The sequence below is a fragment of the Giraffa tippelskirchi genome, chromosome 12, assembly GCF_054371585.1.
Source record: "Giraffa tippelskirchi isolate mGirTip1 chromosome 12, T2T-mGirTip1v1.2.pri, whole genome shotgun sequence".
Lineage (NCBI taxonomy): Eukaryota > Metazoa > Chordata > Mammalia > Artiodactyla > Giraffidae > Giraffa > Giraffa tippelskirchi.
Window position 1 is genome coordinate 142968534 of NC_137286.1, and position 19641 is coordinate 142988174.

General features: G+C 38.3%; 1 protein-coding gene across 7 annotated transcripts in view; it reads left to right on the forward strand.

The window, feature by feature from the left end:
• Positions 1-19641, forward strand: part of LOC145530572 (uncharacterized) — a 414567-nt gene that overhangs the window by 71580 nt on the left and 323346 nt on the right. For 6 of the 7 annotated variants that reach the window (XR_014071907.1, XR_014071906.1, XR_014071905.1 and 3 more), the window contains one exon: positions 10946-11056. The exons of the other annotated variant lie outside the window; for it this stretch is intronic. Coding sequence is in view for 2 of the 6 variants with exons in the window: in XM_081552134.1 (XP_081408260.1) it covers positions 10946-11056 (111 nt within the window). In the remaining 4 variants the exon portion in view is untranslated. The remainder of the gene's footprint in view (positions 1-10945; positions 11057-19641) is intronic. 7 annotated transcript variants of the gene reach the window in all.

A 19641-nucleotide genomic window follows, 5' to 3' on the forward strand; every position in this document is an offset into this window, starting at 1 on the left:
AAGAAAAATGGAAGCTAGTTGAGAGAAAATCCCAGGAAAGTCAGTTGTTTTCATTAATATACTAGGTTAGGTGATTTTAGTGTAAAACCATTCTTCAGAACGTAACTAAAAATGCTAGATACATGTAAGATAAATCTTAAAAGTGGGAAGAGGGGATAATATTGATAGAAATTGTCTGGTAAAATTCAAGCAACACAAGACTCCAGAGAGATAAACAGAGGTCTGTAGCTTCACTGCTCCTGATGAATTTGTCACACTTTGGGAAGATCATCACTGGCAATGCGAATTCTAAGAAACCAATTTCCAGTAGAAGAAAAATGATATAAACACATCCAAGATGGAATTAAAAGCAAAAAAATGTAAATATGCTGATTCTTCCATTTGATTGAATAAATTGAGGAGGCTAAAATATAATTGTTTTTTTAAAGAAAAATTAAAGTGGCAACACTAACAACTCTGATGAGAAGGGTAAGTAGAGATAAAGACCTTGTAAGATCTCTTGCATTGTATTTTACATTAAGGGATTGGGAGATACAAAAAAGGTCTTTATATTCACTCCAGTATTCTTGCCTGGGAAATCCCATGAACAGAGGAGCCTGGCAGACTATGTAGTCTGTGGGCTCACAGAGAGGTACACAACTTAGCGACTGAGCCAAGTGATGAAGGAGCTGAGCGTGATGAATTAGATGTCTAGAGATATGTGAACTTCACCTCTGCTTTCAAAAGAGTAAATAGCAAATCACCAGTTTTAAAACTCTACCAGTAGAGAGTGTATAAAGCTATATTACATTTTTGCCTGTGTAAGTCTAGGTATAGTGGTGAACACAGATACCCTTCTCACCATGGGTGGAAGGTATAGAAGCATGAAGTAAGTGATTTCCTCTAGAAACTATAGAACCGAGAGACAGTTTATTTCTGTTTTTGAATAAACCACATTGCTCTGTTATTAACCTCACATCTCACATGTGTGCACTTGTAAAAAATCATTGAGGCTATTTTCTTATTTAAACTCATTGGAATGAAGTGTTGGAAGACGTTATCTCCAATATTTTCAACATAGTGTTCTTCATGTTACGTCATTTGACCAAACTCTTTTTACTCTAATAACAATAACAATAAATTGGGGCAGACAGAAAAAAGAAGGACATGATTTCTTTTATTATAAAGTGTGATGCTAGTGGGATAAATATTACCTGATATTCACAAGGTATTAAACTAATTAAAATAATTCAAATTTAAGTAACAAATCAGCAATTTTAAGTTTTATGACTCATGAAATATAATTCTCATAAATAGTTTGTGGTTTGATACTGAAAGCAATGAACGGTATAATCAAACACAAATTCGGCAGGCAGCTTGGCTTTCTATAATGTACGCCCTCTGTCACTGTCTTCTTGATCAGTGTAGACACAAGTCTGAGTCCCCATAAGAGACGTGACCCTTCACTGAAGTTTGGTTAATCATTTTCTAAACAGGACTGCACAAGTACAGATTTTTTTTTTTCCTTTAGACATAATATTTTTGACCTTAATAAATTTAAAAGCATTGAGATCATGCAAAGTTGTTCTCCAACTACAAGGGAATAAAATTATAAATAACGGAAGGAAATGTGAGAAATTTACAGGTATGTGGAATTTAAATAATACACTCTTAAGATATCAATGGGTCGGGCTTCCCTGGTGATTCAGTGGTAAAGAATCTGCCTGTCAACGCAGGAGATGCAAGTTTGATCCCTGGCTGGGAAAATCCCACATGCCACAGAGCTACTGGGCTGGTGTACCACAACTGCTGAAGCCCGTGTACCTTAGAGCCTGCAACAGAAACCACTGCAATAAGAAACCTGAGCACCACAGCTGGAGAGTAGCCTCCACTCCCCAGACTAGAGAAAAGCCAGCATTGCAACAAAGGCCCAGCACAGCCAAAACAGCAGAAAGAAAACAGTGAGTCAAAACAGGAAAAACAAGAAATACTAGAAAGTACACTGAGATGAATAAAATACATGATACTTTCTCTCTATATACATGTATATTTGGGCTAAGAAAGAGTCCTTTCTATAGACGGGCCCAGTAATTTTGAAATTGAAGCAACTACATGCTTGCTGTGGATTTCCAGGATAATAGGGGGAAATCATGAGTTGTGAGGATGATCAAGCTGATTGGAGACAAATAATAAAGGAGAGAATGGGCCCCAAGGGCAAAAGCAATGACTAGAGTGAAGAAAAGTTGTTTATTTCAGCCAACCATGAGTTTTGGAACTAGATATGTGCACTAAGAATACTTGGTTTTCTTAACTATTTCTTTTCTTTTTTACTCATTTAGGTACTAGTTCCTCAAACAACATATTGTTGTCTTATCCCCAATGGCTGTAATACTCCTGCTCAGAAACCCTGCTATAAGTAATAAGAGCTCTGATAAATGTAACTATAATGATGTACCTTATAAATGTACCTTATAAATATGAATTGAAGGTGAACTCTCAAAATAATATGAGAATAGGGATGGGATAGGGATATAGATATAGGGCATACTACTGGAAAAGGTCAGTTTTCAGTCCAATCCCAAAGAAAGGCAATGCCAACAAATGCTCAAACTGCTGCACAATTGCACTCATCTCACATGCTAGCAAAGTAATGCTCAAAGTTCTCCAACCCAGGCTTCAATAGTACGTGAACCGTGAACTTCCAGAGGTTCAAGCCGGATTTAGAAAAGGCAGAGGAATCAGAGATCAAATTGCCAACATCTATTGGATCATTGAAAAAGGGAGAAGGTTCCAGAAAAACATCTATTTGTGCTTATTGACTATGCCAAAGCCTTTGACTGGGTGGATCACAAAAAACTGGGGAAAATTCTGAAAGAGATGGGAATACCAGACTAACTGACCTGCCTCCTGAGAAATCTGTTTGCAAATCAAGAAGCAACAGTTAGAACTGGACGTGGAACAACAGACTATTTCCAAATCGGGAAAGGAGTACATCAAGGCTGTATATTGTCACCCTGCTTATTTAACATGTATGCAGAGTACATCATGAGAAATGCTGGACCGGATGAAGCCCAAGCTGAAGTCAAGATTTCCGGGAGAAATGTCAATAACCTCAGATATGCAGATGACACCACCCTTATGGCAGAAAGGGAAGAAAAACTAAGGAGCTTCTTGATGAAAGTGAAAGAGGAGAGTGAAAAAGCTGGCTTAAAACTGAACATTCAGAAAACTAAGATCATGGCATTTGGTCCCATCACTTCATGGCAAATAGATGGGGAAACAGTGGAAACAGTGACAGACTTTATTTTTTGGGCTCCAAAATCACTGCAGATGGTGACTGAAGCCATGAAATTAAAAGACTCTTGCTCCTTGGAAGAAAAGTTATGAACAACCTAGACAGCATATTAAAAAGCAGAGACATTACGTTGCCGACAAAGGTCCATCTAGTCAAAGCTTTTGTTTTTCCAGTAGTCATGTACGGATGTGAGAGTTGGACTATAAAGAAAGCTTAGTGCTGAAGAATTGATGTTTTTGAACTGTGGTGTTGGAGAAGACTCTTGAGAATCTCTTGGACAGCAAGGAGATCCAACCAGTCCATCCTAAAGGAATTCAGTCCTGAATTTTCATTGGAAGGACTGATGTTGAAGCTGAAACTCCAATACTTTGGCCACCTTATGTGAAGAACTGACTCATTTGAAAAGACCCTGATGCTGGGAAAGATTGAAGATAGGAAGAGAAGGGGATGACAGAGGATGAGATGGTTGGATGGCATCACCAACTCAATGGACATGAGTTTGAGTAAGCTCCAGGAGTTGGTGATGAACAGGGAAGCCAGAGTTGCTGCAGTCCATGGGGTTGCAAAGAGTCAGACATGACTGAATGACTGAACTGATCTGAGACATGTAGACCTTTTCTGCCTATGACTAGCAAGCCACAAATATAGAGGACCATATAGTCTTATATTTAGCAGAATTTAATTCTTAATTTTTTTATCCTAAGCTAATATAGAGCAATCAAGTCAGGGAAGTAGAAAATTGAATTGATAAGAAAACTGAGACTTAGATAAGGCTAGAAAGCACAGGATGCTTTATCCTCCATGTTCAGGAGTGAAAGAGAACCAGACACATGATAGGTTTTGATAGTAAATAATTTTAAGTGATTGTGACTTGTGAGTGCTGTTAATATAATGTTGATTATTTTCTTCTTTCACTCCTCTTTATATTATTGTTTGCAAAGGTAAGATATATAAAGAGACTTAGATATGATAAATATTAAAAGTAATGTGGGGCCTGAAGACAGAATAATTTTCCCAAATAATTCAATTATAACTTCTAAGACAGATTGTAAGTGGAAATAGAAAAAAGATATTTGATAACATTTACCAATAAAAAGGAAGGATGCTCATAATGGAAATTATAAAATTTATTTAGGGACACAATATCAAAAATTGCATGAATAAGGAGAAATTCCACTTTTCTAAATTAACACTTGGAAATTGTCAATCCTCCCCAAATTTATTTGTTTTTGTAAGAGCTTTTGTCTTTTGAATTTTAATTTTGCACTGGGATATAGCCAGTTAACAATGTTGTGGCAGTTTCAGGTGAACAGCGAAAGGACTCAGCATACATATACATGTATCCATTCTTCACCAAATTCCCCTCCCATCCAGGCTGCCATATAATATTGAGCAGAGGGCCCTGTGCTATATAGTAGGTCCTTGTTGGTTATCCATTTTAAATATAGAATTATCTGTATAACCATCCCAAACTCCCTAACTACTTCCAAAATTTATTTTCAAGTAAATGCAGTTTTATTCAGAATCCCAAAAGAATTTCAGGAAGAGTTAGACAATGTAATTTCGAAGTTCCCATCTGCTCAGTCTTTGTCTGCATATTGTATTTGATTCGGTGCTGCAGTCACAAGTGACCACAGACTTGGTGATTTATAACAACAGAAATGTATTGCCTTGTTGTTTTGGGGGCTCAGAGGTCCAAAATTAGGGTGACGTCAGGGCTGTGCTCCCTCCGAAGGCTCTAGGGGAGATCCTTTTGTGGGTCTCTTCGGTTCTTGGGGCTCTGGGCATTCCTTGGCTTGTTGCTGCATGACTCCAGTCTCAGTCTCAAGTTTGCACATGCCCTTTCCTCTGCTTCTGTGTCTCCCTCTCTTCCTTGACTTTGGACCTAGGATCCACCCAGATCATCCACCCAGGGTGATCTCATTTTGTAATTCTTAACATAATCATATCTGCCAAGATCCTTCTTCCAAATAAGATCACATTCTCGGATTCTGAGATTGGGCATAGCTTTTGAGGGGCCATCATTCCACCCACTACTGATATCAACTCCTCCTCCATCTTATGGTAACCAGGCCTGATCTGTTTATTTAGTGCAGCGGACCTGACCCTCCAGCACTAATAGGAGTTAAATACCCCATGACTGGTCAATTACATGATTCCACCCTTCTGGCCAGATTGGTTCCTTGGTTTAAACCAGTTTGTGCTTAAGGCTGTATCCTGTGGGTGGTGGTTTAGTCGCTAAGTGGTGACCAACTCTTGCAACCCCCAGGGCTATAGCCTGCCAGGCTCCTCTGCCCACGAGACTTCCTAGGTAAGAGTACTGCAGTGGGTTGCTATTTCCTCCTCCAGGGGATCTTCACAACCCAGGGGTCGAACTGGCATCTTGAACCTGCATTGCAGGCAGATTCTTTACCATTGAGCCATCAGGGAAGCTCAAATGTAGCTTCAAAAGGGCTGTATTTCTATGTCATAAACAGCAAAAGAAGCTAATGCCTGTGTGTGTGCTGTCTCTTGGTCATGACTACCCCTTTTGCAACTCCATGGACTGTAGCCAGCCAGGCTCCTCTGTCCATGGGGTTTTCCCACCAAGAATACTGGAGTGGATTGCCGTATCTTCCTCCAGGGGATCTTCCCAACCCAGGGATTGAACCCACCTCTCCTGTGTCTCCCACATTGTCAGGTTGATTCTTTACCACTGAGCCACCTGGGAAGCCAAAACCTAATGCCTTAAAGAGTTGAAAAAATGTTTAAAAAAATCAGTCAAGTATTCTCAGTTTAGAGGCCTAGCTTCAAAACTCACTGTTGGTCTAACCAACTTTGCTTTTTTCTTTTGATTTATTTTCAGATTTTATAACATGGATACGCTCAGTCTTTTAATTATTATTATGATTAGTATATTAAATATTCACAGCTAGACTTTGTATAGGAGTTAGTGTTACGTTTGAAATTTTATAAATTGTTCTCTGCCTTAGGCAATAATCTTTGGTATTTAATGTTAAATGCATTCAGGTATTTAAATATAGACACAATAGAAAAATAGAGTTTGATTCAACAAAGGGGAAAAATTAAACTAAGGCGATATCACTGTTGTAAAGTGATGTTGTACATGATTCGACTACAACCATGGCATTTAACTTCACATCAGTATTCATATAAATACAATTAAAGATAGAGCAGAGCAGTAGATTATACAATAAGTAGTAAAATGAAATAAGTCCATTTGCCTTTAACGTTTGCATGTGACTTATGAATGGAAACACATTGGATTCATGGAGGATAAAAAATACCTCCATCTAGATAGATGAAAAATAGTCTATCTGAATATTTAGTAAAATTAAAATGTACCTGAAGCCTAAGGAAATGTCACTGAAAGAAAGAACAGTAACCACCTGTGAAATAGAGCCTGTTTCCTGCTGGATGGATTTTTAGTAAGCGTCCTCTCATCATTTCAAGAGGAGCTAGCAAGCCATGTGAAAAATAGAAAAAGCCGGGCAATCTACACGCTTGCATCATGGTTCTTTCACATCGCCCATCAAGGAAAGTTAACTGTCACTGCAGTGGGAGCGTGGATTAATGTCTAACTTACTGCAGCCTGACACCCCCATCTATCTTCAACTGTCCCGAGAGCGTGAGGCATGCTGAATGGAAGATAGCTCAAAAATGATGCAACTCACTCAAGCCACAAAGAACTTCTTATCCAGGCAGCATTTGGCTGAAGCCCCAGGGCTCTCTTGGATATGAGATGGGGAAAAAAATTAAATAAACTGGTGGATGATAGAGTGGAAGGCATGAAAATTATAAACCGTATTTGATCTTGTGAGCTTTCTTTGGTGTTTCTGGACATTAAGTAATGTTTACTGGAATCGTGTTGACTTTTGCCACCTCACCCTTTGAAATGTCTTAAAAAGATAAAAAAAATCAAGAATAAAACCTAGATTTAGAGTGAAATTTATTTTTTAAATGAATTAAATCTTTTTCTTCCTTCTTCTGTATTTATTTGTTGTTTTCTTTGCTGGTGAGTCTAGGTTGTGATGAAGGATAGGCTCCAACCTTATTGTTAATATTTGATGCTAAGTTTTTCATCTCTTTTTGAAGATGCTAAAGGTTTTTGTTTTTGCTTCTACTTTTGGAAATAGCATGAAGTGAGTTTCTGCATCAGCATCTACTCATGGTAGAAACAGAGATCTGAACTCACTTTTCAATACTACAGTTTCGAGTTACTTGAGTGACTTGGACTTCTGACTTCTTAAATGCTTTAGACTCAAAGGGGCCACGGTGTTTCTGCAACCTGGGGGAATTCAGCACACAAATGCGCTCAGCACTCATTTTGCTAGATGGAGTCATTCCCAGGAAGATTCTTGATGCAATAAGGTTATTCCACAAGCATTTATTTAATTAAGACTGTTTAGTATATGTGTCAGGCACAGCGAGAATGACAAAAATAAACAAACCAAAAGTCAGAACACAGCAGATCTGCTTCTGTGCAGCCCAGAACTGCTTGGTATTATGGAATTTGGGGCATGGGTCAGAGACTTCCAGGTGATCTTTTTCAACATATTCACCTTATAGATAAGACAACTGAATTTGGGAGATATCAAAGTACGTGTCCAGAATCACATGATGAATGTGCTAACAGGAGACATGCAGTTCCTAAATCTCACCAATGCTCTTTTTCCTCCTCCATGGAAAGCAGACTTGGAACCACAGTGGAGAAAAAGGAAAGCATCTAGAAGCATACATTATACATACGCGACCTGGGGAAGAATTCATGGAGCTGACAACCATGTATCAAGAGGGTGCTTAACTCACAGTATGAGATATCCATAGCCATTAGCGTAAGAATGGAGACAAAAAGCGATCTATTTAGGAAATACTAAAGAGCCCTGTTCATGGGGAAAGATTGAGGGCAAGAGGAGAAGGGGGCAACAGGGGATGAGATGGTTGGATGGCATCACCTACTCAGTGGACTGGAGTTTGAACAGACTCTGGGGATAGTGAACGACAGGGAAGCCTGGGGCGCTGCAGTCCATGGGGTCGCAAAGAGTCAGACACAACTTAGCGACTGAACAACAACAAAAGAGCCCTGTGTGACTGTAGCAAGATTTTAACCTAAACAGATCACATGAGTCGATAATGGAGAGGAATAACTCAGGCTCTGTTCAAAAGGCCTTAGAAGTTAACTGGAAATAGGTATTAATGATACAATTTAATACACTGAAATAAAAACAAATAACATTAAGAGCTCTTAAACTAATGAAAGTCACTCTACTTTTTGGAAGCCAGTTCAGTACAGGAATGTTTTGGGGTTAACTTTATTACATGTAAGACATGGACAAATGGAAGATGACTTTTTGTTAAGGATGCTGCCCATCACACACATAACGTTTATTTTATATTTATTAAATAAAAACCAAATTGTAAATTTGACGTCAAACATTTTCTTGGGCATAGGTATATCTATCTGCCAGTTTACCCCTGGTTATTGCAGGTTGGCATATTTCTGTGCCTGTCAGGTAGCGCTCACATAATTAAAACATCATTTAAAGGGAAACATACAAAATGTTGTGACATTTAAAAGCTTTTTAGGCAATTTGTATACAAAATTATATTTATTCCTATCAACAATTCTTAGAGGATTCAATATAGTCATAGAGTGGTGGGCAAAATAAGAAATGATTGTGGATTTTGGAATCACTTTGAACAAGGAGTGCTTATAAAGTAAAGATAATTTAGAATGACAGTATAAATGTGGGAACTCATTAATAATACATGAAATTTAAACAAAGATTAAAGGTGTAAGGCTTTAATATCCCAGATTCAGGAGATGCATGGAGTTTTAAACCAAGAACATGTGTATTTGGAAGAAATATTTTCTTATTTTAAGATTTCTAAATACAGGCTAAATCACAGCATAATTCATTTTTAGGTTATATAGTATAATAGTTAAACAGAAGAATGTGTTTGTAAGTTATGTATAAATATTCCATTTTGTTTGCTTTATTCATTCATACTATCGAATAGTTGGAGGTACCCCTAAACATCAGAAAGAAAGTTAAAATTACTCTGCACAAATCCACTTTTACAACAAAAGGCCATGGAATTTGTACTCACTGAAATTCCGGTAACAGAAATTTTTATATTTTTCCTCACTTCAGATTTTATTGTGTGCTCAGTGGTGTCCAATTCTTTGAGACCGCAGAAACTATAGCCCGCCAGGCTCCTATGTCCATGGGATTTTCCAGGCAAGAATGCTGGAGTGGGTTGCTATTTCCTTCTCCATAGTATTCATGTTGCCAAACCTAATGCAAAACCAGCAATGAGTATACATATGAAAGGGAATATTGTATGATAAGAAAGGCAGATCTATACGTGAAATTGCAAAAAAGGAAAAAAAAAAACACCCCACGAAACAGTGAATTTCATTGCATGGTTTACACCTAGTATTGCATCAGTTCAGTTCAGTCTCTCAGTCGTGTCCGACTCTTTGCGACCCCATGGACTGCAGCATGCCAGGCTTCCCTGTCCATCACCAACTCCTGGAGCTTACTCAAACTCATGTCCACCCAGTCTCATGTCCATTGAGTTGGTGATGCCATCCAACCATCTCATCCTTTGTTGTCCCCTTCTCCTTCCACCTTCAGTCTTTCCCAGCATCAGGGTCTTTTCAAATGAGTCAGCTCTTCGCATCAGGTGGCCAAAGGATTGGAGTTTCAGCTTCAGCATCAGTCCTTCCAATGAATATTCAGGACTGATTTCCTTTAGGATGGACTGGTTGGATCTCCTTGCAGTCCAAGAGTCTTCTCCAATACCACAGTTCAAAAGCATCAATTCTTCTGTGCTCAGCTTTCTTTATAGTCCAACTCTCACATCCATAAATGACTACTGGAAAAACCAAAGCTTTGACTAGACGGACCTTTGTTGGCAAAGTATTGTCTCTGCTTTTTAATATGCTGTCTAGATTTGTCATAGTTTTTCTTTCAAGGAGCAAGCATCTTTTAATGTCATGGCTGCAGTCACCATCTGCAGTGATTTTGAAGCCCAAAAAATAGAGTCTGTCACTGTTTCCATTGTTTCCCCATCTATTTGCCATGAAGTGATGGAACCAAATGCCATGATTTTAGCTTTCTGAATGTTGAGTTTTAAGCCAACTTTTTCACTCTCCTCTTTCACTTTCATCAAGAGGCTTTCTGCCATAAGGGTTGGTGTCATCTGAATATCTGAGTTATTGATATTTCTCCCGGCAGTCTTGATTCCAGTTTGTGCTTAATCCAGCCCAGCATTTAGCATGAGAAAAAAAAATACGCAAAATACAATGTGAAAGTCAGTTTAATCCTCTTCAGTCTACAATTGTGTGTTTGTTGTTTAAATTTCTTAGTAAGTGAAGGCATAGAATGATACTGGTGATGGACAGAAAATCACACTTCTTTTGCACACAGGGATTTCTTTTTTTTAATATTTATTTAAAACTCGAGTTTGAAAGAGTATAGGCTAGCAGGATAAAACATTTGAAATGAAAAAGCTTTACATGATACTTAGTGCAATCTTTTATCAGTTATATTACCCTTGGCTACACAGAAATACAGAATTTGGCACTAATAGGCAAAATCAATATATGTATTTGGGACATGGTCGTTGTTTAGTCACTAAATCGTGTTCCACTCTTTTTACCAGGCTCCTCTGTCCATGGCATTTCCCAGGCAAGAATACTGGAGTGGATTGCCATTTCCTTCTCCAGGGAATCTCCCCGACCCAGGGATCAAACCTGCATCTCCTGCATTGCAGGTGGGTTCTCTACCACTGAGCCACCTGGGAAACCCTTTCCTGGCTGTAGCAGTCACACTTTATTTCTGTGATGTCTTATTGCCTGTTGAGTATGTTTTTTATTTCTTCACATTTTCTCTCTTGCACAATAGAGGGTGACTGGAGGGGGTCAGGGTGGGGAGAATTCCCTTCCTAGAGCTGAGATAGTGTGTCAGTATTGTGCTCAGAAGGCCTCTATGATATGAAGTCTCTGGATTTGCTGTGTTGACTCTTCTCTTCCCTGGGCACAGTCAGAAGGGGACTTTCCTTGGATATTTATTAGGAGAAGCTGGTGAAACTCCTTAGGTAGACAGTCCAAGGTCCCCCAGATACCGCAGCCCTGAGATTTTTCTCACTTTTCCGCTATAGTCCACACTCAGACTCCAGCAATTTGTAAAAATTATAATAAAGTGTCCTAACAGTTCATGGCTCTAGTAGCTTCATTCCAGGTGAATAAATCTTGGTTGCTGTTTCTCTCAATAAAGAATCCTGATTATTTTGGAATGAAATCTTGAGAAATAAGTGACTTGTGAATTTCTCATTGCAGCCAAAGTGATTCAACTAAATTAAACACCCCTTAAATACTAGTAATACCCGCTATTCATCTTCATATTGCTCAAAATACTTCATGTTGAGTTTCAGATTTAATAAGCTTTTGATATATATTTGATTGATTTGCTTGTTGAAATCAGTCATTGAAGATAACGAGGATTCCTGTTTAAAGGGGGTCTGTAGTGGTCACACAGGCAAGCTTAAATAATACTAGTATCATCTTTCATAACCCTAAAATGAATTACCCTTGCAATATCAGTATGATGTTGGCAAGGATTATTAGTTTCAGTTAATGAACGAATTAGGCCAGAATTTGCACCTCAGTTTTACTAAGGTACAAATTAAATGCTATTAAATTGTGTTAAGAATGAATTGGCCATTTCAGTACATTTATTAATGAGGAGAATTTATGATAAAGCAACCAAAGTTATGTCCACTAAACTCAACCGTTGACATACATACACATTCACAATTTTGTATGATTTTAATCAAGTGGTTTATGCCATTGTATTTTATTCCTATCATTTTACTTCTGTGATTAACTATTGCCATATATATATATTTGAAAATGAGAATGCATCTAACAAATCCATATCACCTAATTATGATTTGATGAGTTCTGGGGCAACCACTTGCAGTCACATTAAAACATATTTTTAAGAGAAAAGCTTAGCTGAACACTTACAGAAAATAAACTGAAGCAGGTGGTTGATTCTTACTCTCTGTTGAGAGCTTTCAACACTTTACCCTAAGGACCAGGTTTTTTGAAGACATTAACAGCTGTTATTACAGGAAACATTATATAATTCAGGACATATTCATGTGACCTTTAAGGCATTATACACAAGGTCTAAGAGGTCACCTTGTTTTCTTATACAATATTAGTAATCATATTAAGTAATCTTCAATACATGCCACTGTAAATACCCAAATTTTTAAAAAGAATGCAACCAAGAACATGTTTGTTTCTACTCATGTTTTCTATTTTGTGCAATTATAAGCAATATTTCCTTCAGTTCAGTTCAATTGCTCAGTCGTGTCCTACTCACTGTGACCCCGTGAACCGCAGCACCCCAGGCCTCCCTGTCCATTACCAGATCCTGGAGCCTGCCCAAACTCATGTCCACTGAATTGGTGATGCCATCCAACCATGTCATCCTCTGTCGTCCCCTTCTCCTCCCGCCTTCAATCTTTCCCAGCATCGGGGTCTTTTCAAATGAATCAGCTCTTCGCATGAGGTGGCCAAAGTATTGGAGTTTCAGCTTCAACATCAGTCCTTCCGTTGAACACCCAGGACTGATCTCCTTTAGGATGGACTGGTTGGATCTCCTTGCAGTCCAAAGGACTCTCAAGAGTCTTCTCCAACACCACGGTTCAAAAGCATCAATTCTTCTGCACTCAGCTTTCTTTATAGTCCAACTCTCACATCCATACATGACTACTGGAAAAAACCATAGCCTTGACTAGATGGACCTTTGTTGGGAAAGTAATGTCTCTGCTTTTTAATATGCCGTCTAGGTTGGTCATAACTTTCCTTCCAAGGAGTAAGCATCTTTTAATTTCATGGCTGCAAGCACCATCTGCAGTGATTTTGGAGCTCAGAAAAATAAAGTCTGACACTCTTTCCACTGTTTCCCCATCTATTTGCCATGAAGTGATGGGACCAGATGCCATGATATTAGTTTTCTTTTTTAAAAAAATTGATTTATTATAGTTGGAGGCTAATTACTTAACAATATTGTAGTGGTTTTTGCCGTACATTGATATGAATCAGCCATGGGTTTACATGTGTTCCCCATTCTGAACCCTCCTCCCTCCTCCCTCCCCATCCCATCCCTCTGGGTCCTCCCAGTGCACCAGCCCCGAGCACCCTCTCTCATGCGTCGAACCTGGACTGGCGATCTGTTTCACATATGATAATAAGTTTTCTGAATGTTGAGCTTTAAGCCAGCTTTTTCACTCTCCTCTTTCACTTTCATCAAGAGGCTCTTTAGTTCTTCTTCACTTTCTGCCATCAGGGTGGTGTCATCTGCATATATGAGGTTATTGATATCTCTCCTGGCAATCTTGATTCCAGCTTGTGCTTCATCCAGCCCAGCATTTCTCATGATGTACTCTGCATATAAGTTAAATAAGCAGGGTGACAATATACAGCCCTAACGTACTTCTTTTCCTATTTGGAACCAGTCTGTTGTTCTATGTCCAGTTCTAACTGTTGCTTCCTGACCTGCATACAGATGTCTCAAGAGGCAGGTCAGGTGGTCTGGTATTCCCATCTCTTGAAGAATTTTCCACAGTTTTTTGTGATCCACACAGTTAAAGGCTTTGGCATAGTCAATAAAGCAGAAATAGATGTTTTTCTGGAACTCTCGTGCTTTTTCGATGATCCAGTGGATGTTGGCAATTTGATCTCTGGTTCCTCTGCCTTTTCTAAATCCAGCTTGAACATCTGAAAGTTCATGGTTCACATATTGCTGAAGCCTGGCTTGGAGAATTTTGAGCATTACTTTACTAGTGTGTGAGATGAGTGCAATTGTGCAGTAGTTTGAGCATTTGTTGACATTTCCTTTCTTTGGGATTGGAATGAAAACTGACCTTTTCCAGTCCTGTGGCCACTGCTGAATTTTCCAAGTATTTCCTTAGCAATGCATTAATACTCTTTCTGTGCAATTTCTTTTAGCATTTTTTTTGCAAATTTAAAATAATATTTTAAATATAAAATATTTTTAATATTTAAATAAAATACAAATTATAAGTTTTTGCTGTTTAGTTTTGTCATGGGAATAAGGGCAAACAGAAATATTAAAAGCTCACTAGTGTTATTAAATCCAAGATTTTTGCCATTTCATTGTATAACTCCCATTGTAATGGAAGAAATCTACAGATTTCTCCTAATCCAGGTGTATATTTACATGTTAATAATGCAATAGAGTATGTTAATTGTGTCTTGATTTCTCTTCCTCAGTTTCTCTAGTTGTAATGGCATTAATAATGCATCTGTAATGAAAGCCTAAGTCAGATTGCGTGTTAAAATGAATCAGAAATCTCACTGTGTTATCTCCATTTTGAAAAAAGAAAATCGCGAGAGAACATAGCCCCTCCCAAATCTTTTCCTGTTATAAATTTGATTTTTCACCGATGACCTCAAGCAATGTGTTCAGTAAACCAGTTTAATATGATTCAAATCTTATATTGAACTCAAATGACTTTTGACTATAAACTCAAGCACAAATGTGGTATCTATCAATCTCTACACCACTTGGGCTTTCCAGTTACACAAATGCTTGCTTTCTTTGTGATGAAATATTGTGTCCAAGTTAACTAAATTTCATTTTGGTCAAACAAGTTTTCTTATTTGAAAATGTGATGTATGTGATGTTCTTGTATGTACAGTGTGATCTTAATTGATAGAAATTATTCCTTAAATTACTTGCCTTTTCCACTATTTATGATTTTACAGGTAGACATCACCCTCTATGTGTTTGCAATTTGAGCATATACCTAACTATTTTATCTGAAGGACCGTTTTATCATTAAAGTGAAAAGTTAATATTGATAAATAGGATAAACAAGTAATATAAGAGGAGGAACACACATTATGAAAACAAAATAGTTTCCAGTGACACATAGACCGGGTTCATTTTGCCTGATTAAAAGCATTTCAGAAGTTTTAAATGACAAAAAGGATAATATTCCTGTTCATGAGCTCGGTTAATTGATAACAGTATATTTTGGCAATGGATGTAAAAGCTTTTTATGTCCTTCAACATAAAGAAGAATTTCATATTACCTGTTAAGTATAGAGCAGCAGGAATTAGGAATTGCCAGTGATATTCTTTTGTGAATATATTTTACTTTAAACCTCTTCTAGAGGAGATTCTGCATTGAATTTCACACTAATCGTTGTCATACACCATCTTGAGAGAGGCATATGAGAAGATTAGAATATATATCCACTAAACATGACTTGAAGTTGTTTCAAAAGCCCTGAGAAAACCTGTTTGGAATCCCAAACTTCTGTTTCATTACATTTAACCTTGAGAATGGAAAAAAAAGAACGTTGTCAAGATGACCTCAAAGCCTTCCCTGTGTTGGGGCAGCGTTCAGTGTTCAGGACCCACAGAGCGTGTTTTGCAGCTGCTTTGGTGGCATCACTGACACTTCACCAGCACCGAGACCTGCTTAGCACACACTCACCCACCAGCCCTCAGAAAGGAAAGCAAAAACCCAAATATCTTTACAGTAAAGAGCATGTGTTTTTGGAAGTATAAGTTGGATAATACCTTATTTCATGAAATGGAATTCTAAAATAATCATTCTTTATATATAGGGCAAAAACAGTTTATATCATCTCTAAGGAGAAATCTGGGATATAACTTACAAACAAAACTGAAGGCTACACATAATCCCAAAGTTAGAGTAGACTTATTCTGCACGTTTAAATATTATCTTAAAAACGGTTCACAAAATCATTAGAATATGCATATTCCCTTATATTGGCATGATGTCAAAAATTCTAGTTTTAATTGATCTTGTGATGAAATTCTCCTTAAAAATATTTAACGAAAATATTTAATTTTTTATAGATTCAGTAGAGTAGTACAAAATATACACAAATATCCAACAATGTTGATATTTGTAGATGCTTGATATAGGCTCTACGATATGCTATATCAATGTAATCCTGTGATATTTTATATAATATTTGTAACTATATAAATTTATAACCTAGTTTGTGTCTGATAAATTACATATTAAATATATTTTCATATATGTGGAAATAATGCATTCATATAAACTTTTATTTTGTTACTGCTGCTTCTTAATTTGGATCATGCAAAAGATAATGTAATACATTTGCAATACTTTGGAAAAGGAAATGGCAACCCACTCCAGTATTCTTGTCTGGAGAATCCCATGGACAGGGTAACCTTGGTGAGGTTCAGTGCATGGGGTCATGGGGAGTTGGACATGACTGAGCAACTTAACACACATACACACTTACAATACTGAAAACATTTAAGCTAAATTATATACTTTCCTATTTGACCTAGGAAGTGATCAGCTTTGTAAGAGATACTAGGTTGTGGAAAATACATAAGTAACAATGTTTTGTTAGGCTAAGGGAATAGCGTGGAAAAGGGTACCAAGACAAGAAGCATCTCTGAGTTTGTAAGGAAAATGTGTAGTCTGTCACTCTTTAGTATAAATTACTTTGTGAGCAGTGGCCAGAAATGACACTGAGGAAGACAGCAGAGGCACTTGCGTGTTGCCCAATTTCAATGTTAGCGGCGTAGAAGTGGCCCAAGGCTTTTTAACAAACACGGATCAAAAGCCTGGCTTATATGTTAGAGACAGGATCCCCATGTTGCCCAAGTTCAATGTTAGCGGTGTAGAAGTGGCCCAAGGGTTTTTTAACAAACAAGGATCAAAAGCCTGGCTTATATATTAGAGACAGGATCCCCAAAGTAGAGAATAGTTGGAGGTGAGGAAGCCAATTTGAAGTTTAGAACATGCAGGTCAGGAATTCTGAAGCCCTACCTTCAAGGAGTGGCTGTGATAACAAGAGGAAGGGACAGCTTTGAGACTAATTGCATAGAAGCATGGAAAACCATGATTAACTGGATATGGATGAATGAATGATATGATAAGAAAAGTCTCAGTTTTCTGGCTTTGGTAACTGGTGAACAGGCCATAAATGAATTTGGGAACAATCTAGAAGAGGAGTAATATGATGGATTTATATTCTGAGCGAAATATGATGAATTCAGTTTTTGACATAATACGTTTTAGATGTCCACTGGATAATCCGAGGGGAAATGCTTGGTGAGCAGATTTATACATGCACCTGAATCTTTGAGGTCATAGCACAGAGATCATGGCTGGAGATTTTGATGTAATAAAGATAAGAGAGTGGATTCAATTGCCTAGATCCAAATATGTTTACATAAGGAGAGCAGGGGGAAGGTGAAATGCAGCCAAAGAATTCTAAAACTCATTGTGAAGAAAATAAAGGCAACCAGTGAGGTAGAAAATTTAAGGAAAGAGGCCTATAATGAAAATCAAAGGTTTTGAAACTTTCATTATGCAAAGAATAGTCAAAAGCATCAAATATTTTCAGTTAGATAAAAATTTATAGAAGCCAAGGACACGGACAGTTTCACTTATGACGTTTATTGTTTCAAATGGTTTGATGTGAGTAGAAGTCACGAGGCCAAGGTCTGGACGGTGGCTCAGAATTGAGGGCATTCTTACAGTGAGTGTCATCAGTTCTGTCAAAAATCATGGCTAAGAAAGGAAGGAAAGAAATGCAGTGGGACTGATGGTCAGAAGCATGGCCAAGGATTTTTTTTTTTTAATCAGAGTATAATTGCTTTATGATGTTGTGTTCGCATCTGCTATACAGCAGTGTGAATCAGCTATATGTACACATATATTTCTTCCCTGTTGGACCTCCCCACCTTCATCCCACCAGTCAGTCATCACAGAGCACCAAGCTGAGGTCCCTGTGCTACACGGCAGTTTCCCACTGCTGCTGCTGCCGCTGAGTCGCTTCAGTCGTGTCCGACTCTGTGCGACCCCATAGACGGTAGCCCACCAGGCTCCACCGTCCCTGGGATTCTCCAGGCAAGAATACTGGAGTGGGTTGCCATTTCCTCCTCCAATGCGTGAAAGTGAAAAGTGAAAGTGAAGTCGCTCAGTCGTGTCCGACTCTTAGCAACCCCATGGACTGTAGCCCACCAGGCTCCTCCATCCATGGGATTTTCCAGGCAAGACTACTGGAGTGGGGTGCCAGCTATCTTATTATACATATGGTAGTGTACATATGTCAGTGCTAAAGGATTTTTTCCCCTTATTTCTTCTATCATGGGGCAGACTTAAATAGAGTAATGTGAAATAATCAGTCAGTTCAGTTCAGTTGCTCAGTTGTGTCCAACTCTCTGCGACCCCATGGACTGCAGCACGCCAGGCTTCCCTGTCCATCACCAACTCCCACAGTTTTCTCAAACTCTTGTCCATTGAGTCGGTGATGCCATCCATCCATCTCATCCTCTGGCGTCCCCTTCTCCTCCTGCCTTCTATCTTTCCCAGCATCAGGGTCTTTTCCAATGAGATTGTTTCTAATGAAATAGTCATTAGGAAAAGTGATTTAAGAAAATAGGAAACAAACTCCACAGAAGAGAAAGAAATGCCCACCTGGGCGGGGGGGTGCTGATATTGACTGGGAAGAGAGCCACTTCATCAACTGCAAATGAAGAAAAAGAGGAGGGATGCTGGTTTCTGATGGGTGGAAGTGGGAAGTGGAGACAGTTCATGCCTGAGCCTCCAATTCTCTCTATAAGGAAGGAAGAGAGGTGATCTCTGTAGATAAGAGCCGTTGGTAAAATAGACTAGTCACTCAGCATAAATGGAAATTTAGCTGGGGGGAAAAAAAAACAAAAAACAAATGAGAGGATTGCTGGATGACAGTATGTCTTGTGACTTTGGGGGTAAAAAGTGAAAGTGTTGGTTGCCCAGTCGTTTCTGACTCTTTGTGACCCCATAGACAGTAGCCTGCCAGTCTCCTCTGTCCATGGGATTCTCTAGGCAAGAATACTAGAGTGGGTTGCCATTCCCTTCTCCAGGGGATACTAGGAGTGGAGAAAAGAGAAAATGTGTGGAAAAAATGATTTTCTACTTTTAGATTTTGAATTGACAGCACATAGGCTTAATTAGGTCTCTTCTCTGTAGTTCCAAAGGTGGGATTCAGAACCACTGGATGGAAATTATGTTGATTCAAGTTTAAGTGTGGAGATGAAACTTCTAGCATATATGTACTTTATTTGTATGCCTGTTTCTCCCTTGCTACTATTAAGATCTGAAGGATAAAGGATGAATATTATTTATATTTCATTTTAATAATACTTATTAAAGAATCTTACATAAGTTGTTTAATCGTTAGGTCCTATCTGACTCTTGTGATCCCATGGACTGGGATTTCCCAGGCAAGAATAATGGAGTGGGTTGACATTTCC